We start from the raw sequence: 26923 nt of genomic DNA, 5'->3' as shown, positions 1-26923 counted from the left end.
ACCCACGTCATTCATTTCTGTGGACTCAATATTGGTAAAGAGCTTCCTGCTGGATTCAGAGTGCCAGGGCCATAGGAGCCACTGAGCTGCATTCTCCCCTGGCCACTGTGTCTCAGACTTCCCCAGTGAGAAGAATCCTCTGGGGTCCTTGTTAATAAGACAAGTCACCAAGCCCCATCATGGTCCATTTGAATCTGAATCTCCAGTGAGGCTGGCATACTGCATGTATGACAGGTGCTGTAGGAAGGTTGAGAAATACTGTGTGTCCTGGTCTCAGATACTTGCAATAAGACCTGGGTTCAGATCCCCACTGTGCTGCTTCCTTGCTGGTGATTTGGGGCAAGTTACTTAACTTCTTTTTATTTATTTTTTAATTAATTAATTAATTAAATTTTAAATTTTTGGCTGCGTTGGGTCTTTGTTGCTGTGCACGGGCTTTCTCTAGTTGCAGCAAGTGGGGGCTACTCTTCGTTGGGGTGCACGGGCTTCTCACTGCTGTGGTTTCTCTTGTTGCAGAGCATGGAGTCTAGGTGCACGGGCTTCAGTAGTTGTGGCACGTGGGCTTAGTAGTTGTGGCTTGTGGGCTGCAGAGCACAGGCTCAGTAGTTGTGGCGCATAGGCTTAGTTGCTCCGCGGCATGTGGGGTCTTCCCGGACCAGGGCTTGAACCCGTGTCCCCCGCATTGGCAGGCGGATTCTTAACTACTGTGCCACCAGGGAAGTCCCTACTCAACTTCTTTTTGCCCTAGGTCTTTTCTCCGGAGGAGCAGTTGAAGGCAGTGGTCGAGACAGACTCTGGGCTCAGGTGGCTTGAGGCAGTTTACTGGCTCTTATGTATTCTCTGTGTGCCTCAGTGATCCCATCTGTAAGATGGGGAGAACAGTAGGATCTTCCTAGAAGGTGGCTGTTAGGATTGGCTGAGGTGATAAAGAAAAAACACTATTTGTTGAACATTTTCTTTGTGCCAGATACCAGGTTAAACATTGTCTGATTCAGTGCTCACAACAGCTCATGACCCCATTTCATTTATTTATATATTTTTAAAAATCAAACTTTAACACATTAGATTGTTTAAATTAAAAAAGAAACATATTCTTGTGGTAGATGTAGACAGTAAAAAGTAATAATACTCAGTCTTCCAAGCTCAGCTTCCTATGGAAACCAACGTTAACATGCTGATGTATCCCTTCACAGTGTTTTGTAGGGATATTCTATTTTGAAAATGGAGACAAATATATGTATCTAAAGTGTCACTGTGTGTATTTATAGAAAGGGATTATATCTATTAACTACAACTTATTTTTTTAACCTAACAATATACAGTCTCCCTTGTCAATACACACATCTTCTAGAGGCATTAACCAATGCACTTAGATAAGAGAAATCAATTACCAATATAAGAATGAGTAAAGAAGAAATAAAAGTATCCCTGTTTGCAGATAATCTGATGCTATACCCAGAAAACCCCAGAAAATCTATGATAAAACTAACTCAAGCAAAAATGAATATAGCAAAGTAGAGGGATGTAAAACTCAACGTAGAAAATCCAGACATCTTTCTGGCTCTTGCAGGTCAATATTTAGGCAGCCATCCCCCTCCAACGGATATTTAAAATTGTTTCCTTTTTCGTGTGCGTTACTGTTATAGTATTTCCTTGTACTTGTATCTCGTTTACCATCTGGTGATTTTATTTCTCTCTAACAGTTTCCTGGAAGTGGGTTTGCTGGGTCAAAGGGCATGCACATTAAAACTTTTATTAGCTGTTGCGACATCATTTCCAAAACCATGGAGCATTCGTATGCCTCCCCAAAGGAAAGGAGTCTGCTCATTCCCCACCAGATTTTTTCAGTCTTTCCATTTGTTTGCCAATCTAATGGACAGAGGTGGGTAACTTGTTGTTTTAATTTGCATTTTCCCACCACCTTTTCAACATGCAGTTATCGGTGTTTAAACCCTTGCCAATCTGATGGGCAAAAAAGGGCATCTGGCTTTATGGGCATTTCCCTGACTACTGTGATGAAACATCTTTTAGTGTTACCAGCCATTTGCTTTTCCTCTTTGTGAGTTGCCTGTTCATGATTCTTAATGTCTTTTTAGAGGCAACTCCTTATCTTATTGAATCCTGCCATCAGTGCTGGAAAGTTGGTATTATTAAATTCATTTTGCAGGTAAAGAAACTGAGGCTCAGAGAGGTGAAGTCACTTGTCATAGACACACAGCTGGTAGGTGGCAGAGCCAGCAAAAGGGAAACTTGGTCTGTCTGATTGCAAAATCTAGTGCATAAAGCACTGACACGTGCCGGCACGGATTGCTTCTCCAGGAAAAAGTAGTTTCTCTGTTGCCGTTTCCTCCGTACAGATGCTCCAGGGGAGTCTGGGTAGATGCAGAGGGGAACTCTCCCTGTTTTTCTGGGAGCAGCTCTGGGCTGGGTATGGGAAGGCTGCATTTCCCATTGTGGGCAGCAGGTGGCGATGTTGGGGAAGGTTTCTCAGCTAGGGACTGGAGGCTGAGGTGCAGAACGGCCCTCAGACCTGGTTGTGGGCATGTGAGGCTATGCAGCTTCTTTCGAAGAGTGATTTGGTAGAACCTATCAACATATAAAGTACACATTCCTTTGCTCCTGTACTTCCGCTTCTTGGAATTACCCCACAGAAATGCTTGCATGTGTCTACGGATCCACAGATATTCATTAGCATGTCACTTGTTTTAGCAAACCCTACAAACAACCTAGATGTCCCCCGTAGTAGCTGATGAAATAAATTATGCTTTCACACAAAGGAAAACTATGCAACTGTAGAAAGTAATGGGATATACTGCTATAGGATGAAATCTACTGTCATGAAAAAGGTGCAGAACAGAGGGTATGGGGGGGGTGTGTGTTTGTGTTTAAATGTGGGAACATTTATAGATTTTTGCCTCTGGGAAAGCTGAGATGGGATGGAGAGACTCTTACGCCCATTTGAACTCTTAGAGTTTCTTTCTTTCTTTTTCTTTTATTATTATTGTCGTTGTTGTTATTTACCATTTGCATGCATTATTCCTCCTCTGCTTTTAGAAATATAAACATTTTAAAAGAAAATTGACCCTTTTGGAGACCCTTAGACCACTGAGTCTGGTGCTTCTCATACAGGAGGGAGTTGGGGGGTAGTAGGGAGTTAAATAGAGCCCCAAGCTCAGCATACTGCTTCTTTCTGGAATAATCATTTCACTGGATTATTATTATTTGTTTAAATATTGTTTGGGGGGAAAAAAGCATTCTTATATTAAAGAATCACAGGGTCTAATGCAAAAATCAAATGCATTTTAAAGGTAAAACACAAGACTTAAAAAAAAAAAATGTCTCCGCTGGGGGCCTCTCTGAACTGTACCCTCAGGTCTCCAGTGGTCAGAGGTGTTTCCAAGCCTAGGCCTCTTACTTTACAAATGGAGAGACTGAGGCCCAGAGATGGACAGGGCCTCAGCCAAGCCCACACAGCATGGGAGGTCTGACATCAAATCTGTTTCTCCTGCCTCTGACCAAGTTACCAGTCACATGAGCCGGCCAGTTCTGATTCACAGCGTTGAGTCATTACACTGGGACTGATGAATAATACCTTATAAAAATGGCAGAAATGTAGCAAGTACAACTTACCAAACCCCTGCCAGTACAGAGTGTGTTCTGTGTGTGATCTTTTTGAGTCCTCCTAATGATCCTGTGAGCCAGGTTGCCTCCATTTTACAGATGGGGAACTGAGACTCAGAGATACAAAGTGATTTGCCCAAGATCATCCTTCTAGGAAGGGGCTGAGCTGGGATTTCAACCTGGGTCTCTATGGCTGCAAACTGGGTGTTCGTTATCTCACAATTTATTATTATTTCTTACTTATAGAAATAATACATGAATACATTCTCCTTGGACTAATAATTTACTATCATTCATTAAGCTTTGTTTAATAATATAGCTAATGTTTATTAGGCCTGTGCTAGGCATCCCTCTTCGGACTTTATATGTTAATGCGTTCAATCCCTGTATAACCCTATGTGATGAGTACTCTTACCTCAATTTATAGGTAAGAAAACTGAGGTGTTCAGAGGTGAGGTGCCTTGTTCAAGGTCAGGCACTCTGCTCCAGAGTTTGGGCTGTTAACTTGGCTCCTCTGCCTCTTGTGAAAAAAAAAATCAAATATTACAGAGAAGGCAAATTCTCTTTTGACCACACTCCCTCTACATCTGTCACCAAGATAACCATTGTTATCAATTTGGTGTTATCCTGCTAGAACAGTGCTATCCTGTAGAAATAGAATGCCAGTCATATATGTAATTTTAAATTTTCTAGTAGACACATTTAAAAAAAGGAAGAGGTGAAATCAATTTTATAAAATATAAATCGATTGTATAAAATATAAAAAATATTATATTTTTTCTTTAACCCAGTATATCTAAGATATTAGCATTTCAGCATGTAATTAATATAAAAATTCTTGCGATATTTTACATTTTGTTTCTCATGCTAAGACTTGAAATCTGCGGTGTACTTTCTACTCATAGCACGTCTCAGTTCCAGGCGGCCACATTTCATGTACTCAGTAAGCACATGTGGCTTGTGGCTTCCTTCCTGGACAGAGCAGTTCTAGACCCTTCTCCACGTGGTAAAATACAGTATGAGCCCCAATTATACTCTGATCTAAATACACAGCAAACCCTGGTTTTCTCAGTGGGAAAGTTTTTTTGTTTTGTCTTGCTTTGTTTTTTTGGTCAAACTAAACATGGAAATAATTAGGACTGGAAATGAAATAACGTCTCCTTATTGATTTTGTTGAACATCCCTCGTTAAGCTCACATGTTGTATAAACTAACCGTTTAGAAATGTTGCTTTCTTCCCACGCTCACATTTCAGGAATTGGCTTATTCAGACTCCACCTTTGACACCTGCGTCTTCCCCATCAGCGGGGTCCCAGGTGGAGTCACCAAACTCAGTTTTTCAGAACCCCTCTTCTTCACTCCCGATCATCTGTTTGAAATACAGAATGAACTTTTTGAATCTGTAAGTCTATGAATCTGTGATCTTTCGCTGGAAATGTTTTACAGGGATGGGGGTGGTGCCAGATTTTGAATATGTTTCACGTGGTTCAAACATTGAAAATACAAAATGGTAACAGTGAAAAGTCTCCTCTCCCTTCTTGCCATCCCTCCTTCCACCCAATTCCCACTCTCCACAATTGGCTGCTTTTATTAGTTTCTCTTGGATCCTTCCAGAGTTCCTTTACCCAAATACAAGCAAATGTGCTATATTCTTGTTTTTCTCTTTTGCCCACAAATGCATAGTAAACACACTGATGTGGACACTTTGCCTTTTTATAACAATGTAGAGTAGCAATAGCTAACTCTTGTGTAAGATTTCATGTATCCTGCACTGTTCTAAGAACTCTCCAAATGTTAGGCAGATTTGATCAAATTGCTGCTATATATTTTTTTTACTTGTTTTTTTGCCAGTCCAATTTTTTATTATACACCACCATCTTTGGCTCATTTGCCAAATGACATTCATATATCTTCCTGTTTTCTTAGTGGTGGTAAAATATATATGACATAAAATTTACCATTTAAACCATTTTAAGTATAAAATTCAGTGGCAATAAATACCTTCACAATGTTGTGTAGCCATACCATTATGTATTTCCAGAAGTTTTTCATCATACCAGAAGATCTGTATCCATTAAATAATAACTCCCCATCTCTCCCTCCCTCCACCCCTATTAACCTGTATTCTACTCTCTGTCTCTATGAATTTGCCTATTCTGGGTACCTCGTATAAGTGGAATCATGCAATATTTCTCTTTTTGTGTCTGCCTTATTTCACTTAGTATAACGTTCTCAGGATTCATCCATGTTGTAGCATGTGTCAGAATGTCCTTCTTTTTTTTTTTTTTTTTTTTTTTAAAGATTTTATTTTTTTATTGATTAATTGATTGATTGATTGATTGCTATGTTGGGTCTTCGTTTCTGTGCTAGGGCTTTCTCTAGTTGCGGCAAGCGGGAGCCACTCTTCATCACGGTGCGCGGGCCTCTCACTGTCACGGCCTCTCTTGTTGCGGAGCACAGGCTCCAGACGCGCAGGCTCAGTAATTGTGGCTCACGGGCCCAGCCGCTCTGCGGCATGTGGGATCTTCCCAGACCAGGGCCCGAACCCGTGTCCCCTGCATTAGCAGGCAGACTCTCAACCACTGCGCCACCAGGGAAGCCCAGAATGTCCTTCTTTTTAAGGCTGGATAATATTCCATTGTATGGATATGCCACCTCTTGTCTACCAATTCATCTGTTGATGGACACGGGTTATTTCGACCTTTTGACTATTGTGAATAATGCTGCTATGAACATGGGTGTATACAAGTATCTGTATCATGTGCAAATATTTTCTCCCATTCTGTCGGTTGTCTTTTCATACTGCATTGCTTTTGAAAGTCATCCTTAAAAGCCGTATTTACAGTGACATTCAAGACCTGCAGTTGTGCTGTCAGACCTTAAAAAATACCAGTCATTTCTAAATCTGTGTTAAATTTCTTTACCTCCTTTTTTTAAAAATTTTAATTTAATTTTATTTTGATTCTTTTCTCTCTTTTTTAAAAAATTTATTTATTTATTTGTTTTTGGCTGCATTGGGTCTTCGTTGCTGTGCGTGGGCTTTCTCTAGTTGCGGCGAGCAGGGGCTACTCTTCGTTGTGGTGCGCGGGCTTCTCATTGTGGTGGCTTCCCTTGTTGCCGAGTACAGGCTCAAGGCACGCGGGCTTCATTAGTTGTGGCACGCGGGCTCAGCAGTTGTGGCTCATGGGCTCTAGAGCGCAGGCTCAGTAGTTGTGGCGCACGGGCTTAGTTGCTCTGCGGCATGTGGGATTTTCCTGGACCAGGGCTCGAACCCGTGTCCCCTGCATTGGCAGGCGGATTCTTAACCACTGCGCCACCAGGGAAGCCCTTTACCTCCTTTTGTTAACAATCTCATCAGATTGGTCCTGTAAGTAAGCATCTAGAACCAGCATCAACTGAGGTGGCTTCAGCACCTCCTGCACCCTGCACCCACCTGTTTAAAAGCTCCGTGTGCCTGGGCCGCACCCCCAGAGATTCTCATGAGAATGGTGGAGGTGGGGTGGGGTGGGGACCTGAGCAGCCAGAGATTTAAACCTGCCTGGTGATGCTCCAGTACCTGAAAATTTAGGAAAGAGGAAAATCGTGTATTTCAGATGAACAATTGGCCTCATTGCTTTAAACTGAGAAGTATGTCACCTGAAAAAGTGTCTAGAGGTTGAAGAAAAGCACATGGAGCATATTATTTGAAAACGTAACTAATATACTTCAATAAGTTTTGCCTACGTTTTACATCCTGTAACGTGCAGCCTGGTTTAGAGCCACTGGGTGGATGGATCTTCCTGAAACACTGCTTTGTGGCTCAAAAAAGTCAGTGAGAGAGTTTCTAGTACTTTGGAATTTTGTAGCAATCCAAGCGACTCCCCCTTTTCCAAGGAGTGATTTTGGAAAAACCAGATCGTATATTTGCACATATATATATGTCAATACAGCATCATCTTGTAGCATTAATACAATAAATAAATAAGCATCTGACTTTATTCCTTCAATCGTCTGCCTGTGTGGGCCCGGTGGGGGCTGGACATAAAGAACTTCCTCATTGGTTTTCACTGCTTCACGGTTTTCCAGAATGTAAACACACCATTGTTTATTTAATGGTGTTTTCGAACTGGTGATCCGTGAGCCAGTTTAACTTGAGATGCTTTTGTGGCCTGCGCAGTGATTTAAAAATTTCTTACTGAGATGCTAACTTTAAAACACGTGAGAAGATTCCCCCTGAACATCTGGATTTCAGTTTCTTCTAGAAACCCAGGCTCCCTGGCTGTGCTGGGCTGGTCGCTGGAGCTGAGTGTAGCCACCCGACCCTCCCGTTGGGCCCCTTCCCGTTCCTCCTCCCTCATTCACTTTACCTGCCTTTCCTGCAGGTAGTTGAGTTTGAGACCCCAGACCAACCTGCCCCCTCTTGGTGGTCAGTTTGGTCGTTACCCCTGAGTGACGCTGTGCTGAGCGTGCTCTCAGGGTCTCCCCGCCCACGTGGGCTGGTGTTCCTCGGATCGGACCCCAGGAAGGGAGAACGTGGCTCCCTGTTTCCTGCCCCTCCCCCTGCTGTGCTGAGAAGCCCATTCATTTAGCAAATGTTGACTGAGTACCTCCTCTGGGCCAGGCCAGCATTTAAGGGCCGGAGTCCCTGTCGCCTCTTTCCCACAGGAACTCCCCATGCCCTGGGGTGACACCCGGAAGACCCTTGGCCTAATGGGAGGTCAGGGCTGGGTGACCCTAGGCTGGAGGTGGATCTGTAACCCTCATCCTCTGTGCTCCGTCCCTGCAGGGGATAAGGACCAGGTGTGCAGGGTCAAAGGTCGCCTGTGGAAGCTGTTGTCCCCAGCCAGGCTGGCCACTCGGGCCCACCGGAGCAAATGGCTGGAGAGTTACCTGCTGCACCTGGAGGAGATGGGCGTGTCGGAGGAGATGCAGGCGCGGGCTCTGGTGCTGCAGCTCTGGGCCACACAGGTGGGTGTGTGCAGGTGTGGATGTGAGGTTGTGCATATGAGTGCTTGTGTGTGCGTGTGTGCACTCGTGCGTGTGTGCCATCAGGCACACTTAGGCACATGTCTGCGAGTACATGTGCATGTGCCTGCATGGGCGCTCACATCTGTGTGCATGTAGGTGTACGTGTGCGAGAGTGTTGCACTGTGAGTCTGGCTGTGGGTAGGTGCACACACACCCCGCCGTCTGCCCCAGTTCCCTGACTCTCTTAACTGTCAGTCTCATGAACAGGATCATTCATTCGATATATATTTTTTTAATTTGGAAAAACATCAAACTTACAGAGAAGCTGTATGAATAGTTTAATGAACTCATATATACTTCACCTTGATTCCCCAGTTTTAAACATTTGACCACATTTGCTTTCTCTCTCTCTCCTGCTGTGCGTATCTTATTGAACCATTTGCAATTTAGTCGCAGACATCAGGATTCTTTGCCCCTAATTACTTCAGCGTGCATCTCCTAGGAGCAAGAATATTCCCTTACATCACCACAGCACAGTGATTAAATTCAGGACAGTTAACCCAGATACAGGATCATTATCTAATATACAGCCCACATTCCAGTTTTGCCAGTTGTCTTAATAATATTCTTTATGGCTCATCTTGGTCCAGCATCCAACTCAGGAGCACACGCTGCATTTAGTCATTCTGCCTTTTTAGTTTTCTTTGATATGGAACAGTTTTGGTGCCTTTTGTTGTTTCTCACAACCTTGAGATTACTGAAATATGCAGACCAGTTATCTTGAAGACTCATTTAAAAGTTCCACTGAGTACTTACCATGGACCTCAAAGACCCTGCTTTGTGTTGCTTTTGTTTCAGCCAGGGGCAGGGGTGGGGCAGACATCAGGGAAAGAGATACAGGGTGATTTTAGATGCGGATATGCAGGATATAAAACAGGGTCATGACTAGATAGGTCCTGGGGGTCTACTCTGGCCAGGGTGGCCTCTCTGAGGAGGAGATGACTGAGCTGAACCCTGGATGATAAGAAAGATCTAGATTTGGGGATGTGGGGGAAGATGTGGGGATAGAGTATTCCAGGAAGGGGAAACAGCATGTGCAAAGGCCCTGGGGTTGGATGATGCCAAGTGTTTGTGCAACAGCAAGGAGTTGATTGTGGCCGAAGCAGAGTGAGGAGGGGTGGTGGGAATGAGGGCAGAGATCATGGAGGGCCCTGTGAGTCCTAGTAACTAAGGACTTGAGATTTTGTTCTGGGTGAGGTGGGAGCCCTGGCAGGGTTCTGAGCAGAGGAGGGACAGGATCTGAGAGGCAGGGACACCAGTGAGGAGACAGTGGTGGCAGGACCAGGTGGTGGCCATGGAGATGAGGAAGAAGTGGATAGATTCTGGAAACCAAGGGAAGACAGGGCCACTGAAGCTGGTAAGGGACTAGATATTGGAGTGAGAGAAAGCAGGGCTGAGGATGCTGCGTCCCCAGGCCTGGCTGCTGCCCTCGCCCCAACCCTGAGCCCCCTCCTTCTTTGGGCCCCACCTCGGCAGTGACAGTTACACAGGCTGACATTTCTGGGTAATTCCTCTCCCATTGACTTGCGACTTATTTTTAGTTTTTTCCCAGAGCCATTAACTGTCCTTGCAGGCAGAGGCTGGGAAGGGTTGGGGACTGGGTTTAATCAGCAGTTGGGGCCCCATTAGTGTCTAATAACATATTTATGGGCAGTGACTTGGGACTCCAAACTGTCCCCAGAATCCCCTATGGAAATGACCTCTGTCAGCAGAACTGGATGCTGGCCTGGGGGCTTGAGTGGCAGCAAGCCCGGCAAACAGCCTTTGTCGGGGCCAGGAGAACTGGGCAAGAGTTGGGGTCAGGGTGTCCTCTGAGATTGAGTTGTTGGCAGCGTCCAGAATTCAGGCAGGTGGAAGACCCTTCAAGATCTCGAGTCTTTTGAGAGTAGGGCCAAGAGGCTGGGTCGCCCAGTGGTTTGGGGCACAGGCTCTGTGAACAACCTGCCTGAACTTGGATCCTGACTTTGCCACTTCTTGGCAAGTCAGTCCCTTCTTAGTGCCTCGCTTTACTCCTCTGTAAGATAGAGACGGCAGGACCTTCCTCAAGGCGTTGTGGGGAGGGTGAAAGGAAGCAACCCATGTAAAATCCTGTAACTGTGCTTGGCAGGTAACTAGCGCTCAATAAACATATCCAAGAAATACTTAGTGAGGGCCCACTGTGTGCCAGGCACCATTCTAGAAGCTGGGAAGAGAGCAGGGAGCAGAACAAAGACCCCTGCCCTTAAGGAGCTGACATTCTGGTGGGAGGAGACAGACAATTACTAAACACGTAAGTCTGTAAAATGTATTACAGATAATAAGTTCTATGGAGAATGGATAAAGCAGGGAAAGGGAATGGTGGCAGGAGCGAGGAGGGGCTGCTTTTCTGAGTGGTCAAGGAAGGCCTCACCAAGAGGGTGACATCTGAGCAGAACCTCAAAGCAAGTGAGAGAGTGAGCCATGTAGATGTGTAGGATCGGGGAGGGGGTGGGCAGCAAGTGCAAAGGCCCTGAGGTGGGGATGAGGGTGATGTGGCAGGGAGGTAGCAGGTGCCAGACCATGCAGGACCCTGTAGGCCATGGAGAGCACTTTTGGCTCTTCCTCTGAAATGGAAACCCTTTAAAGGCTCTGAGCAGAGGAGTGACATGGCCTGCCTTCTGCTTTAGAAGGGTCATTCTGGCTACATTGCTGAGAATAGACTGTAGTGGGGGCAGTGGAGGCAAGGAGACCAGGGAGGAGGCCACAGCAATATCCAGGCAAGAGAGGATGGTGCTGAACCAGAGGGCAGAAGGGAGAGTGATTGGCTTCTGGACATATTTCCAGGTAGAGTCAACAGGCTTTGCTCTTGGATGGGACATTAGGAGAAGATGTCAACCAGGATGACTCCAGGCTTGGGTGTGAGCAGCAGGAAGGCTGAAGTTGAGGAAGATGGTGGAAGGAGTGACTTTTGGGGGAGAAAGTCGGGGGTTTGTTTGGGGCATGTTGAGTTCTAGGTGGAGAGCGGGTAGGTAGGAGTGCCTGAAGAAAAGAAGAGTCTGGAGTCCAGGGTTAAGGTCCAGGCTGGACATGTTGGGGGGTTGACAGTGCAGAGATGGTTGTTCAAGGGTGGATGGAGAAGCGGGCCAAGCCCTGGGCCTCTCCAGTGTGGGGGTCGGAAAGATGCGGAGAGCCAGCAAGGGAGACTGAGGAGCCGCCAGGGAGGGGAACTGGGAGGAAGCGCCACCCAGAGGCTGGCTGCGGAAAGTGTTCCAAGGGGTTGAGAAATGGTAGCTGGGATTGCTGTTGTCAGATCCGAGTGAGGAATAATCATTTCAAAAGATATTATTGAGCGCTTACCCTGTGCCAGTCACCCGGTTGAGCACTTTACAAACATCATCTCACAGGATCCTCGAAAAGGTTCCATGAGTCCAGAACCCCAGACCTGGGGTCTAGGCTGATGGAGGGGTCAAGGGGGCTCCAGCATCCAGGGGCTAGAGGAGGGCCTGGTGGGCTGAGATCCAAGGTCCAGGCAGGGGAAGAGGCTGGCTCTTAGGGGACGTGGGTTGGGTTGGGGTGGGCTGATTGGGCGGAGGGAGGAGAGCTCCCAAAGGCCTGCCCCTGCAGGCCCATCATGGTCCGAGCTGCTCTCCTCGCTCTGAGCTGTCAGGCAATGCGCGGTTCTGCTGACCACGGTAATGCTGGGACTGACACCGCTAACTGTTGCAGCCCCATCACTCAAGTTTCATTCTTCTCTTCCTTCTCCACATCTGCCTTGGCCTCAGCAGCCATGGCTGCAGGAACTCCTGGGTGGTCCTGAGTGGGGGGAGGCGGACTGTGGGAGCCGCACAGGCACGGGGTTTGCAGATGCTCAGCTGCTCAGTGGAGATAATGATTGCGATCGTGATCGTGGAGGCACTGCAACGTGAGGATGAAAAGCAAAAGCAGTGTTTTGAGTCAGACAGACTCGGGTGGGATCCCAGCTCTGCCACTGACTAGTTGTGTGACCTTGAATAGATCACTTCACTTTTCTGGGCTTCAGTTTCACCATCCAAAAAGAGGAGGTAATAAGAATAATAGCTGTGCACAGAATTGGGTTTTCCCCTTCAGTAGTTTCATTTTGAGATAATTTTAGGTTATAGAAGAGTTGCAAAGATAGTACAGAGAGTTCCCAAATACCCTTCACCAAGCTCCCCCCAGTGTTAACCTCTTACAGAACCACCGTGCATGTGGGAAAACTAAGAAATCAGCGTTGGTACATAACTATTAATTGAAAGTCCATACTTTATCCAGATTTCCCCAGTTTTTCCACTACTGTCCCTTTTCTCTTCCAGGATCCAATCCAGGATCTACTTTGCACTTAGAGTATTTTTTTATTCCTTTAGAAAAAAATTTTAATCACAAAAAAATGAAAATAAATGTAATCTGTGATCTCCCACCCCTCACCTCTGTGTTCTCTTCGCGCCTCACATGGGCTTTCCCAGGTGGTGGCAGCAAAGGCCACCAGCAGCTCTTGGCAACTTGGCAGTCCCCATGGAGGAGGGATTCTTTCTCCCGTGAATTCCAGCACAAACCCCAAGTCTGATACCCACTGGCGCAGCCCGGGTCACCTGTCCCCTCTGAGTCCGTCACTGACTGAGTGGCCCAGGCTGGGGTCACATGGTCACACCTGAGGTCTGGAGGGGGTGGTTTCGCCCCAGACAATCCACTGGACTTCACATGAAGTGGAGGTAGTTCTCCGAAGGAAAATGGGCTGCTGTTACCCAAAGGCAGGAGAGTGGTGCAGGGCTGCAGGTGTCCCCACTCCAGTTGACTGACAGTGTGGAGAGGAGACCACAAGGTGGCGCACGTGAGCCGCTGAGCACCGGGTCTGGCTCACAGTGAGCGCCCCCTGGAGGTCAGGTACCGTCGTTCACAGAAAAGGTAGAACAGAGCACAGGCGCTGCTGGGTGGTGGACTTTGGCTGCAGTGGGAGGGAGGGAGATTAGACCAGAAGTGTCCTCTTGGGTAAACTGATGCAAGGTCCTGCGGGAGAACACTCAGCTTCCAGGGTAGTGGACGAAAGATCTCATGGTTGTGTGATCGTACACACATGCACGCTCACACATCGGTGCAGCTGGGCGGAAAACAGTCTTCGTCACCTCCCTAACTTGCCACAGTTTCTTCCTGAAAGCAGAGTTAACCGAGCAGCCTTGTTTCCCACTCCTGCTTTGTAATTAATGAGTGGTGGCCCCCATCTGACCATCTGGGCAGGTAAAATGGCCTTGGCACTGAGTTAACCCAAAGCTGAATTATTTATTGCCTGCATTCCCCTGGCTGTTCAAGTGATGGACAGCAAGTGACCATGCTTGTTTCAGCCGGACCTGAGGCGCTGGAGGAAATCTCAGAGAGAGTCCAAGGCCTCCATCGGTTCTCGAACCCGAGGGAGGGGCTGGTGAGAGAGGGAGACCACTTCTGAACACCTACTGTGTGCTCAGCCTGTGGGGGTCACTAGTATTCCTTGTGGCCGCCCCAGGAGTGGGCACGTATTTATTCCCATTTTACCAAGAGGGAGGTTCTGAAACCCAGAGGGGAGTGGCTTGTCCAGAATCACAGGAAGTGGGCAGCTGGGATTTGAACCCAACTCTGCCTGGTCCTGGTCCTGGTCCTGGTCCTGGGCTGTGCCAGCCCACCTCCAAGGCTGCCTTGGAGGTCCCCAGCCCAAAGGAACATAGATGTTTATTTGACAAATACCACTGAGCCCCCCACAGTATGCTGAGCAGTGGGGAGGGACTAGGGCGTGCTTAGTTTTCCTTTTCAGTAAAAGGTGTGATAAAGGTGCCTGCTTGATAGGAAGATTGAATGAGGGCACCTGGCACCTCTGAATTCATGGTAGCTAAAGAGAAAGAAAATCTGTTTCACCATCATTGATGCTTTGTGCATTTATTTTCTGCCTCTCCCCCCTCCCAGCTTCTGTCCCAGAGGAAACCTCAGTTGCCAGGTTCTTGAATCTCCTTCTAGGGATGGTCTGTGCTTCTTCATATATGTCCCTCTTTAAACGTACACACAAATGGTAGCACGATGAGGCCCCGTCCCGCATCTTGCTTCAGTGCGTCTTGGCTACTGTCCCCTATCAGCGCGCACAAAGTCAGCTCCTTTTTAGCAACTTCCGGTGTCATCATCCTATGGATGGATCATCATTTATCTCACTGATCTCCTATTGAGGTTGCTTCCAATCTTTTGCTGTTACATCAGCACCGTGAGAAATATCCTTGTGCAAATGTCTTTTCGTCCATGTGCAATAGTGTCTGTAATAGAATTTCTGGGTAAACGTGATATTTGATGACTCCTTAATATACCATTATTAAGACTGGATAGGCTGGTCATTTATGGTAGACAAAAATCTTCCTCCAAATCGAGGTTAATTGGTATTCCAACCATATCTAGAGTTCATTTAAGGATACCCCATCATATCTTAGCCACATGCTGAATACCGGAGTATTAATATATTGAGCCAAGACTGAAGTCTTGGAGCAAGAAATTTTATCCATTTTCCTAATTATTTAACTATTGGGAAGTTTTACATAATTTTTGTTCAAGAAACTAATAGCTTTCACAGTCATCATTGATTATTGCTGCTTTGCTATATATGCACACAATACTCAAATATTTGAAAGCAAACAGTCAGATTTTGTACCAGTTTCTTATTGCTGCATAACAACCAACCACAAAAACTCAGTGGCATACCTTGATGAGCGTTTATCTAACTCACCTGTCTGTGCGTCTGCTGGGAGTCAGCTGGTCTAGACCAGGCTCGGCTGGACCGCGCAGCTCTGCTCCGTGTGTTTCTCATCTTCCTCTTGGGACCAGCCAGCTCGCCGGGCAAGTAGAAACCCACAAGGTCTCTTAAGGCCTAGACTTAGCACTGCTGTTCTGTCAATTCTGCCTCATTCTATTGGCCTAAGCAGGTCACATGGCTGAGCCCAAATCCAAGGGGCTGAGGAAATACACTCTGCCCCTTTAATGTGAGGAAGTGCAGAGTCACATGGTAAGAAGCATGCATGCAGGGAAGGTTGGGGAATTGGGGCTAAGGCTGCATCCATCCTCAGATGTTAACAGTAATCTTAACTGATATACTTTGTTCTTTTTACTGACATTTTCGCTGATTAGCTATGGAGGTTACCTGTGTGACCTCAGATCAATGATTTTGCTCAAGGTCAGGGATGCCAAGAGTGGCCTTGAAGCAGGCATTGGGCTAGGCCAAAGCCACAAAGCATATTTGGGCCGTGTCCTGAGGCTGAAGACAGACATGGGTCATCAGGAGTGGGAACCCAGGCCTCCCGACCCCAGTGCCTTGACCCAGGCTGTGTCCATGGCACAGACCGGTCAGCTCTCACCCCAGCTTTGCCCTCTTGATGGTGTAACGGGGGCTCCTTCTCATTTCAGGGGAACGTGGGTCCTGCTGCCTTCTGGCTTCTGCTCTTCCTCCTCAAGAACCCCGAGGCCCTGGCTGCTGTCCGTGGAGAGCTTGAGCCTATTCTCTTGCGAGTAGAGCAGCCCATTTCGCAGATGACCACCCTCCCACAGAAGGTTTTGGACAGCATGCCTGTGCTTGGTGAGACAGTCAGACCCTCCAAGACAGCCCCAAAGACCAGGGCATCATGGGCCCCCAAGCCCTCCCTCCCGGTCATGGGTTCCCAGCGTCCAGGGTCCATCAGTGTCCTCTGACCTAGGGTCCCCCTGGGCCTCCTATCTTCATAGACCTGGCATCTCCATGCCCTGGTCTCCACTACCCATGTTTCATGGTCTCAGTGGGAGATTTTTTGTTGCAAGTGGCAAAAAACCTAACTTAAATGGGCTGAAGCAGAAAAGGGACTTCATTTGGGGCAGGTAACTAAAAAGTCTAGAGGTACTGGCTTCAGGCACAGGTGGATCCAGGTGCTTTAACAATGCCATCAGGTCTTTGTCTCTCTCCATCCTCAGCCTCATTTTCCACTGGGTTGACTCCAGTCTCAGGCTGGCAAGATGGCTGCCAGTGGCTCCTGGCTGATGTGTTCCCGGCTCTGGGAGGGTGTGCTTCTCTGCCACGTTCCTACCCAGAGCCCCAGGAATGTGTCTCTTTGGCTCTCTTTGGGTCGTGTGCCCATCTGGAGCCGATCATGGATGCTCTGATTAGCCAATCACAGCCCAGTCCCAGGCGTTGGGAGTGAAATCAACAGCCCAACCCCTGAGAGTGGGGGAGGGGATGGTCCCCAGAAGAAAGCAGGGAACTGTTTCCAGAAGGGGAATGTATGCTGGACAGGCAGACACAACCAATATGGATGGCCCTGCTCTTTCCCTAGCCTCCTCTGTATCTCCCTGGAAGACACCTTCCCTCACAGCTTCTTTTAGGGTCAGACCCAAACCTTCACGTCCAAAGTCTCTGAAGACTGCAGCAATCACATCTCATCGCTTGGCCATTTTGGGTCTTGCTTTGTGATGGTGGGCAAGTCATGCACCCTCTCTGAGCCTTCCCACCTGCCTCTGTAAAATGAGAGCTGGGGGTGGCATTCGAGTGGGGAAGAGGACAGTGCTGACCCCCGCTTGTACCTGCCCTGTGCAGACAGCGTGCTGAGTGAGAGCCTCAGGCTCACCGCCGCACCCTTCATCACCCGCGAGGTCGTGGTGGACCTGGCCTTGCCCATGGCAGATGGGCGGGAATTCACCCTGCGATGTGGCGACCGCCTCCTCCTCTTCCCCTTCCTGAGTCCCCAGAAGGACCCGGAGATCTACACAGACCCAGAGGTAAAAGGCATACCAGGGACTGTGGGGGAAGATGAGTGGCTTCAGGATCTGTCCTATCTGAGTGGCAGCCAATTCTGCTCTTTGTTTGCTGTGGAACCTTGCCCAGATCACTTCATCTCTCTGTATCTCTGTTTCCTTGCCTGTGAAATGGACCTCAAAATAGCACCTGCCTCACAGGGTTGTCAGGAAGATTAAATGTGATCGTGTAAGAAAGATCTTCATAGCACCTGGCACACACTAAGCGCTTTGCAGGGGACAGCTGAGCCATTTTTCCTGTTTTCAGAGTGTTATAATGTCAGCTTCTCAGCACTTTTACCTCTCCCTGGAATTTGAGATGGGACAAACTTTTACAATTTCTAACAGATTTGGATGTTTACTGTGTGCCAGGTTCTGTGCTGTGCATCCATGCATCCATCCACCCTCCCACCCAACATCCATCCATCCATCCACGCTCCCACCCACCCACCCAACCATCCATCCATCCATCCATCCATCCATCCATCCATCCATCCACCCACCCACCCACCCAACCATCCATCCATCCATCCATCCATCCATCCATCCATGCATCCACCCACCCACCCACCCAACCATCCATCCATGCATCCATCCATCCACCCAACATCCATCCATCCATCCATCCATCCATGCATCCACCCACCCACCCACCCAACCATCCATCCATCCATCCATCCACCCAACATCCATCCATCCATCCATCCATCCACGCATCCACCCACCCACCCACCCAACCATCCATCCATCCATCCATCCATCCATCCATCCATCCATCCATGCATCCACCCACCCACCCACCCAACCATCCATCCATCCATCCATCCATCCATGCATCCATCCATCCACCCACCCAACCATCCATCCATGCATCCATCCATCCACCCAACATCCATCCATCCATCTATCTATCCATCCATGCATCCATCCATCCATCAACTCACTCTTCCACCTGTCTATCCACTGGTCCATTCACCTATCCTTCCACCCATCCTTCATTTAGCACCTACTCTGTACAACAAAGCCCTATGCTCAGATACAATCTTCACATTACCACTCTACAATGTAACCAAAGGAAATTGGCATTCTCTTTTTTAAAAATAATTTTAATTTCTTTTATTTTAAATTGCAAAAGTAATATATACTTATAAGATAGAAATATAGACATATATATCTAAAAGTAAAAATTTGTCTTCATTCCCCTTCCTCTCCAGCTCCACCGGGTTCTCTAACAGTGGTTGGGAGTGTGTCCTTTAGATAATATTTATGCCTTTACAGACATACACACAGCACACTTATACACATATGAATAGGCAGGTGTGTGGTATAGGATCACACAATACATACTATTCCAACACTTTCTTTTTTCACTCAACAACCAGTCCTTTTATTTTTTATTTTTTATTTTTTTAATTTTTAATGTTAGTTTCATTCTTAGAGACGATGACGTGTCTCTTTTTTTATTGATTGATTGATTGATTGATTGATTTATGGCTGTGTTGGGTCTTTGTTTCTGTGCGAGGGCTTTCTCTAATTGCGGCAAGTGGGGACCACTCTTCATCGCGGTGCGCGGGCCTCTCACTATCATGGCCTCTCTTGTTGCGGAGCGCAGGCTCCAGACACGCAGGCTCAGTAATTGTGGCTCATGGGCCTAGTCGCTCCGTGGCATGTGGGATCTTCCCAGACCAGGGCTCGAACCCGTGTCCCCTGCATTGGCAGGCGGACTCTCAACCACTGTGCCACTAGGGAAGCCCTATTTTTTTTTAAAGTAATTTATTTATTTGTTTTTATTTTTGGCTGTATTGGGTCTTCGTTGCGGTGCGTGGGCTTCTCATTGTCGTGGCTTCTCTTGTTGCAGAGCACGGGCTCTAGGCGTGAGAGCTTCAGTAGTTGTGGCTCGCGGGCTCTAGAGCGCAGGCTCAGTAGCTGTGGCGCACGGGCTTAGTTGCTCCACGGCATGTGGGATCTTCCTGGAGCAGGGCTCGAACCTGTGTCCCCTGCATTGGCAGGCAGATTCTTAACCACTGCGCCACCAGGGAAGCCCTCAACAACCAGTCTTAAAAGTTCTTTCCCTGTCAGCACACACAGACCAAGCTCAACCTTTTAAATAGCTGCCATAATTTTTAACCAGTCCCCTATCAGTTGAGCTTTACATTATTTCCAGTTTTTCTCTCTTATAAACAAGACTGGGATGAACATCCTCATACATTTTTCTTGGTGCATGCCTATTTTGGGGGTGGCATCAGAAAGGGACCTTCTTCCTATTTCAGGTATTTAAATACAACCGATTCCTGAACCCTGATGGATCAGAGAAGAAAGACTTTTACAAGGATGGGAAGCGACTGAAGAATTACAGCATGCCGTGGGGAGCAGGGCACAACCAGTGTCTGGGGAGGGGTTATGCCATCAGCAGCATCAAACAGTGAGTACCGGGCACGGGGAGCCGAGTGCCCCATAAATTCTCTTCCCTGGGCCCCAAGAGCCTCGGCCCTCGGATCACAAACAGATTGGACCAGGGGTTATGACATCTGCCTGTCCTTCTGTCCAGCTGGGTAACCTTCTGTGCCTCTGTTTCCTCAACTGTAAAATAGGAGTACTGATCGTACTACATCCCAGGGGTGTCGGGACAAATGAATTGGACCTTTCTAGGTACTTGAGCCACTGCCTGGCTCATTGTAGGTATTTAATAAAAGTTATTATTGTGATTACTAATATTATTAATGTTTAGGCAGTATGCTAGTGAATGGGCACATTACATTAAGCTTTTGGCCTCAGCTTTCTCAACAGTAAAATGGAGATAATAATACAGTTGGTTCTGCTCTAACGCTTCATGTGCATTCCTAAAAATCCCTGCACCATGGGAAATCACAAAGTAAAAACCACAGGATTGTGGGGGAAATAGGGCTGGGGCCCAACCCTCAATAACTTCATCAGTGACACACACACGAAAAGATAGGCACCTAGGAAAATACAGTAGTATAGATTTACACATGTTAAATGGAATAAATAGAAATGCCTAAGTGCTACAATAAATATGGCGCTTTACTTTGAAAATGACCTGACATTTGCCATGCAAGTGGTCATTGGATAGAGCTGTGAGTTACGATGAAGCCTGGGAGGAAGGTTATCTGAGGTCGGACGCCTGATGGGAATGGTGTGGGTCACCACCCACTGGTGTGTGCGTGTGTGCGTTTTGTGAATTCCTGCTCAGCTTGGATCAGCTGGGTGCAGTTTTTCATTCTCCCAGTGTTTCTTGCAGATGAAATGACCACAAGCACATGTGAAATTTGTGTTACACTTCATTTGTGCCCTAATAGATCAGTCCCACTGGAACAAATTCACATGTTCAAAACAATTGTTACAGGAGAACCGACTGAAGTTCCACTCCATAAAGTTTTTGGACAGATAAAAAGAGATAATGAATACGAAATGCTTAGCACAGTGTCTGGAACATAGTGTTCAATAATTGAGCTAATTTGTTATTATTTTTATCTCACTTAATTGTCATGATACCTGCCAGGTGGTCAGTCTATCACTGACTCCAGAGGTCAAATCATTCTTCACGGTCAGGTACCTGGTGAGTGGAGGTGCCAGGATCCAAATCCAGGTGTGGGTACAGACACCTTCCACCCCCCCACCCCACCCATATAAACTCACCCTCTACCATCCTGCAGCTTCAGAGCTGGAATGGATACATCCCACCTTGTTGACCTTCTTTGACCAGATGGGGAAACCGAGGCCCAGAGTGGGAAGAATCACACGCCCTTTAGAGGCAGAGCCCAGGGACTTCCCTGGTGGTCCAGTGGTTAAGACTCTGTGCTTCCACTGCAGGGGGCATGGGTTCGATCCTTGGTAGGGGAACTAAGATCCCATGGCCAAAAAACAAAAGGCAGAACCCAGGTGTGCGCCCAGCTCTCCTGTCCAGAACGTTGACATTGCTCTGTCCTCATCTTCCCTGTTTTTCACTCGTTCAATAAGATTAAAGAATCCCTGCCATGTATTCTGTCCGGCACTGGGCACCTGGGTCGCGGTGGGAGCGGGTGGTAGGGTCCAGAGTAGTAGAGGATCCAGCCTGACCTTTATTAACACAGGTGGTGGTAAGATAAGGCAGGTGGAACCAGTTCACATCAGGTGGGGCTGCCACCACATTTAGGGGCCCACTGATTACATCATCACGTGGTTTGTGTACTTATTAGGACAGCTTTCCAGAAGATGGCAGTGAAGAGTGCCTACCTGCTCTTGCACAGTTGGTATATTCTAACAGTTTTCCCCAGACGGCAGTAAGATATCTGGAGGGAGGGGTGCCTGCTTCTGATCTCACGAAGGCAGCTACGGCTCAGCAGCAGCCCTGACGTGGCAGACAGTTCCAGGGGTTTGGTGGGGGTCTGGGATGAGTATGGTGGGAAGAATCAGGAAGGGTCACTGTCCGTGTTAATCAGAAGCTAGGCTGTGCTCTGCTGTGTCAAACGACCTCCAAGTCTCAGTGGCTCGTATAACAAAGGTTTAGTTCCCACTCACACAACGTCGGCTGTGGGTTTGGTGGGCTCTTCCCCTCCGTGCAGGGACTCAGGGGCCGGGATCTTCCCATCTTCCCACTCCATCATCTCAGCATGGAACCCACACAGCTGCCAGGCAGCAGAGAAAGCTGGAGAGTCAGGCACTGGCTCTGAAATGCTTTGGTGTGGAATTGCCCCACGTCACTCCTGCCCACAGGCCGTCAGCCAGGACTCGGGAGCTCCTGGACTGGTGAGCAGGAAACGCCTGTGCTCTGCTCTCTCGCCCTCCTTTCCCACTTTAACCAAAGTGAGAGCTGGGGTGAGACCCAGGAGGACGCCATTGCTTTCCTGCCTGACTCCAAACAGGCCTCCCACTCTCCCCCTTCACGCCTTCGACACTGTCTCTCTGCAGATTCGTGTTCCTTGTGCTGACGCGCTTTGACCTGGAGCTGATCAGCCCGGACGTGGAGATGCCCGAGTTTGACCTCAGCAGGTACGGCTTCGGGCTGATGCAGCCAGAACATGACGTGCCTGTCCGTTACCGCATCCGGCCTTGAGCTCCGGGGCAGATGGGACTCCATGCACCCAGCCTGCCCCTAGTCGCCCAACGTTCTGTGCCTGCGTTCGGCCTGGGTGCAGAGCTTGGAACACCCAACAGTGCCAAGCATTATCCCTTCCCTACTGTTTTTCCTAGAAGGCTGTGTCTGGGGGAGGGGAAAGAAGGGGAGCGAAAAAAAGGCACCAAAAGCTCTGCGGATTATCTGCTGCAAAGGTTAAGCTCCAAAATGAGGCTCTTCCCACTCCCAGCTCCTCTTGCTCCTCTAAATATCCACTCAAGCTCGGGCAGACAGGGCACAGCTAGGAGACCCCACTGCTCTTCCCCCAACCCCCATGGGCTGCCGTCCAAGGCCCTGCCAATGGTGTGGTCCAGACCCTAACCAGTCAAATCAGATGCTGGCCATAAAAAGGCCATTTGGGGCCTAGCAGTGCGTCTGTTGAAATAAATTCTGTCCCCAAAATTTTATTAAACTACCTAAAGCCAGAGAGTCTCTTAGAATATCTGCTTTCCTAGGCACCCCACTTGCTAGACACTTCCCCCATCTCTCCGTTCACACCGATCCTTGGGAGAACGCTGGAGGGTTTCCCGATGCTGGTGCATCCACGGTGTGGAGTGGGAGCAGCCTCCAGATGATGGGCTCCAGGGAGCAGGCTTCTCTGTGTTAGAGTTATGCGCTCCGGATGGGGTGGGTTTTCCCAGCGCTGGGACTCACGCAGGGAGTTACCAAGACGCAGCCCCGACTGGATGGCCCCCGTGAAAGGAAGCGGCCAGGGCTCCTGGGACTGGTCAAGCCAAAGAACAGGAGGTGTTGGTTTCCTGCATTCTAGCTTAGAAGCTCCAGCTGTGGGCACTGTCCAGATTGCAGGCCTGTTTTGTTTGTCCTACATTTATTTAAAAAATACATTAGTAAAAAAAAAAAAAAAAAAAAAAAAATACATTAGTGTTATCTTGTCATCTTTGGGAAAGTTGATTCAGAATGTCCAGCTTCTCTTGAAAACTTGAAAGATCTGTCCACACTGGGCCCATATTCCCAAGGGCAGCCGCTGGCCAGAGCTGAGTAGTAGCCGCCTCCCCGATCCGGGGCCTGTGTGCTCTGGTTCACCAGGATTCCTACTTGGTCTGCTTTTCTGCTCACAGCACCTCCTGTCCCCCGAAGGCACCCAAGTTTGAGAACCCTGTTCCTACTCTTAGAGGTGTTACTGTAGGAGGTGGTGGGAACCCGCTGATTGGTTCTCAGACCAATGGCCCATCCTATCCTGGGTGCACCACCCTTTGATCAAACAGATCAGTGATGAAAACTTGCCTTTGCATCAGCTTTAGAAAAAAAAAAAAGATCAAAAAGAAAAATTGCCTGGAACCTTTTATTATGACGATAAGTATTATTATTAATATTAGGTCCTGTTTATTGAGGACCCTCTAAATGCCTGTGACAGGAACAGTAGATATAGTATTTCTACTTTTCACGGCATCTCTGCAAAGAGAGGATGGTTATGCCCTCTTTATAGTTGAGGAAATGGGCTCAGAGAGGTGAAGTGACTTGCCCAGAGTCACACAGCTTGTAAGCTGGTAGAATTTTGCAAACAGACTTACTATCCCAGTAGCAAATGCTAGATGGGCGGCTCTGTGCTCTTTGGGCTCAGTGGGGTAGTGGAGCGGCAGTTCTGTTTGGCATCAGAGAGCTGAGAGAGCCAGAGACACCCATGGGTGGATGCATCTCATGAGATGTAGACACACATACACACACATCGCTAGGTCCCTGTAGCTTTAGCTGGAGCAAGAAGAGAGGACCTGAGATCTCTGAATGTTCCAGGGGCCAGTCTCTTCTCAGAGCGGCACTGGGGCTTGGGGGCTTCCCTGGCCCTCAGCCTCCAGGCGGCCCCAGGATTCCCAGACAGGTACTGTGATTGGCAGGAGGCGGGATATCCCCAGGGAAACCCATCTTCACGCCTGGGTGACCCCCACTGCCTCCTGCTTCTTAACTCTGCAGGAAATCAGGGCTGGCAGCCTCCTGTGGGAGGACAGAGCCGGTTTCCATGGCAACCCTCAGCTGCCTCATCCTTCCTGGCTTGGAAGGGAAGGAAGGAGGCCAGCAGAAATAGCTCCAGGAAGATCTCTTGTACGTGGCTGCTACCCTGATGTGCTGGGGAAAAGCCCTTCTGATTTCCCCCTTCCAAATCAGGGCTGCTTTGTCACTGAGACTAGATTCTCACCTGTGTTCGAAAAAGGGCCTATTCCCTTTAAAGGTGACACCTCCTTGGAGCCACAATCATTACGAAGAGACGATTCTCCCACCAGGCAGCTCCAGGTGGTATCAGAGATATTGAAGTACAGCTTGGGAGACAATGCTTTAAACCCACCTTTGTTTCAATCTTTATTATTTTTTCTTTCTTCTTTGAAAAAATATAAGCTATAGAGAAAAGAGGGAGAGATGAGTGGGTTAGCTCCTTGCTACAGGTTATTTAGGAAGGTACCCAGATGTCATTGTATTTCTTCATACCTTGCTTTAGAATCACAAAATTGCAGGACCTATGTCAGAAATACTCTTAGGTTGACCTAATGGAGTGTTTCTTTACCATCATCGTGATTATTATTTTTTGCTATATTTTGTATTGTTATTTACCAGATATTTTCCTTTAAACAGTCTCATTTTTTAAACTTAACTTTGTTTAAAAAGGGGACTTTTTTTCCTCTGCCGGTAAAAACATGTATCGCTTGCTGCCAGAAATAGAAAGTGACTGAAAAAGAAATCTGCTGGGGAGGGGTCCTCTGTGCTGGTGTCACCAAGGCTTGGAGCCTGAGCTCTGTCTCTTCTCTGTTACAAAATGAAACAAACATGCTTGAGTGGCGTTAAGGCCACGCCAGCACCACCCTGAGACTCTGTCCATGACAGTCACGGGGCGGGGTGGTGGGGGGAAGGGAGAGAAAGAGGAGTAAGCTGCCCACCACACGGGCGTGCATTACGCCTGGTGCGAGGGCTGCCCAGGGTCATCTCCTGCCACCGGTGGGTCCCGCCCACAGTGAGCTGGGGACATCCCACCTGCCCATTCTCCAGATGGAAAAACAAGCTTGGAGAGTTGAATCGTCTGGCTCAACGTCACTGATTTGGATGTTTGTTGTCGTTGTTTCTTAAAGACGGTGTTCCGTGAGTAGCAGTGATTATTCCGCCTTGCTGTTTTAATAAAGAATTCTATTTTTATATAATATCGTCAAGTCGAAATATGCTGAAATATATTAAATCACCCTTGTTTTTGGAACTGCCTCTGAGTGTGATTCAGATTGAGAGTCGGCTGTGTCCAGAATAGCGAGGTTAGCGCCTGGGAAGGGAGCACAGAGTGCCTGTGTGCCCGGCTCTGGGACAGGGCCTTTCATGGACAGAATCAAGTCACACCACCAGCCACCCTCCAGACCATATATTATTATCTCCATTTTTACAAAGGAAGAAACTGAGGGTCAGAAAGTGAAGTGGCTGGCCTAGGATCTCGTGGTTAGTAAGTAGTAGACACGAGATTCAAATGCAGGCCTCCCTGCTTCCTGAGACCGTGTTCAGGATCTTCCTATCAACAATCCTCCTGATGGCAGAGAAGGGACCGGGTGCCCTTAGCGGATCTTGGGGAAGAGGCTCACAACCCAAAGTAAGGCAAGCAGAAAAAGTGTCTTACAAGTTCACTAAATGTTACCTATCCTTCATGCAGATATATGCATTTATTTTAATATTAAAAAGAAGAATTTTTTTTTTTTTTTTTTTTTTTTTGGCCACACCGCACAGCATGCAGGATCTTAGTTCCCCGACTAGGGATAGAACCCAAGCCCCCGGCAGTGGAAGCTCAGAGTCCTAACCACTGGACCGCCAGGGAATTCCTGGGAAAAAATGAATTATATTAGCTTTGAGAAAAATTGAAAAGGGAAAATCGTTTTTTTCTCTCACATCTTTGAGTAAAAATAATGTCCTGGTACTTCCCTGGTGGTCCAGTGGTTAAGACTCTGTGCTTCCACTGCAGTGGGCACAGGTTCCATCCCTGGTCAGGGAACTAAGATCCCGCATGCCGCTCAGCTCAGCCAAAAAAAAAAAAAAAAAAAATAGTGTCCAGAGGCAAATGTCCTTCATCTGTGGGGGGCCATGGAGGCACAAAGTAACACAGCAACATTTTATACGTTAAAATGTTTACATTCAACACAGCAGACATTTCTTTCTCTCTCATGCAGATGTAGGAGATCAGAGGTGGTGTGGCATCTCCACAGTCACCAGGCCTCTTCCTTTTGGTCCTTCCAGCATCTGTAACCAGTGCTTTCCACCTCAGGGACCAGTATGGCTGCTTGAGCTCCAGCCATTTTGTCCACATTCCAGCCAGCAGGAAGGGGAGAGAAGGAAAGAGGAGAAAAACTTGTTTCTATCCCATTGGTCACAATTTAGTCACATGATACTCCTTACTGCATAGGAGGCTGGGAAATGTAGTCTTTCTCTCCAGGAGGCCAGTATGTGCCTGCAGAAGGGCACTGCACCCCAGCTT

General features: G+C 47.8%; 1 protein-coding gene across 3 annotated transcripts in view; it reads left to right on the top strand.

Annotated features, from left to right (window-relative positions):
- The window catches only part of PTGIS (prostaglandin I2 synthase), a 43681-nt gene extending 20783 nt beyond the window's left edge, over positions 1-22898 (top strand). For all 3 annotated transcript variants that reach the window (XM_057529659.1, XM_057529660.1, XM_007185451.2), the window contains exons 6-10: positions 8386-8567; positions 16008-16176; positions 17164-17345; positions 19631-19782; positions 22269-22898. In XM_057529659.1, coding sequence (XP_057385642.1) covers positions 8386-8567; positions 16008-16176; positions 17164-17345; positions 19631-19782; positions 22269-22413 — 830 coding nt within the window. In that variant the 3' untranslated portion in view covers positions 22414-22898. The remainder of the gene's footprint in view (positions 1-8385; positions 8568-16007; positions 16177-17163; positions 17346-19630; positions 19783-22268) is intronic.
- Positions 22899-26923: the final 4025 nt, after the last annotated feature.

This window comes from Balaenoptera acutorostrata, chromosome 15 (assembly GCF_949987535.1).
Source record: "Balaenoptera acutorostrata chromosome 15, mBalAcu1.1, whole genome shotgun sequence".
In the NCBI taxonomy this organism is placed as follows: domain Eukaryota; kingdom Metazoa; phylum Chordata; class Mammalia; order Artiodactyla; family Balaenopteridae; genus Balaenoptera; species Balaenoptera acutorostrata.
Note: the sequence above shows the minus strand (reverse complement) of the source record. Positions and strands in the feature narration are given on the sequence as shown.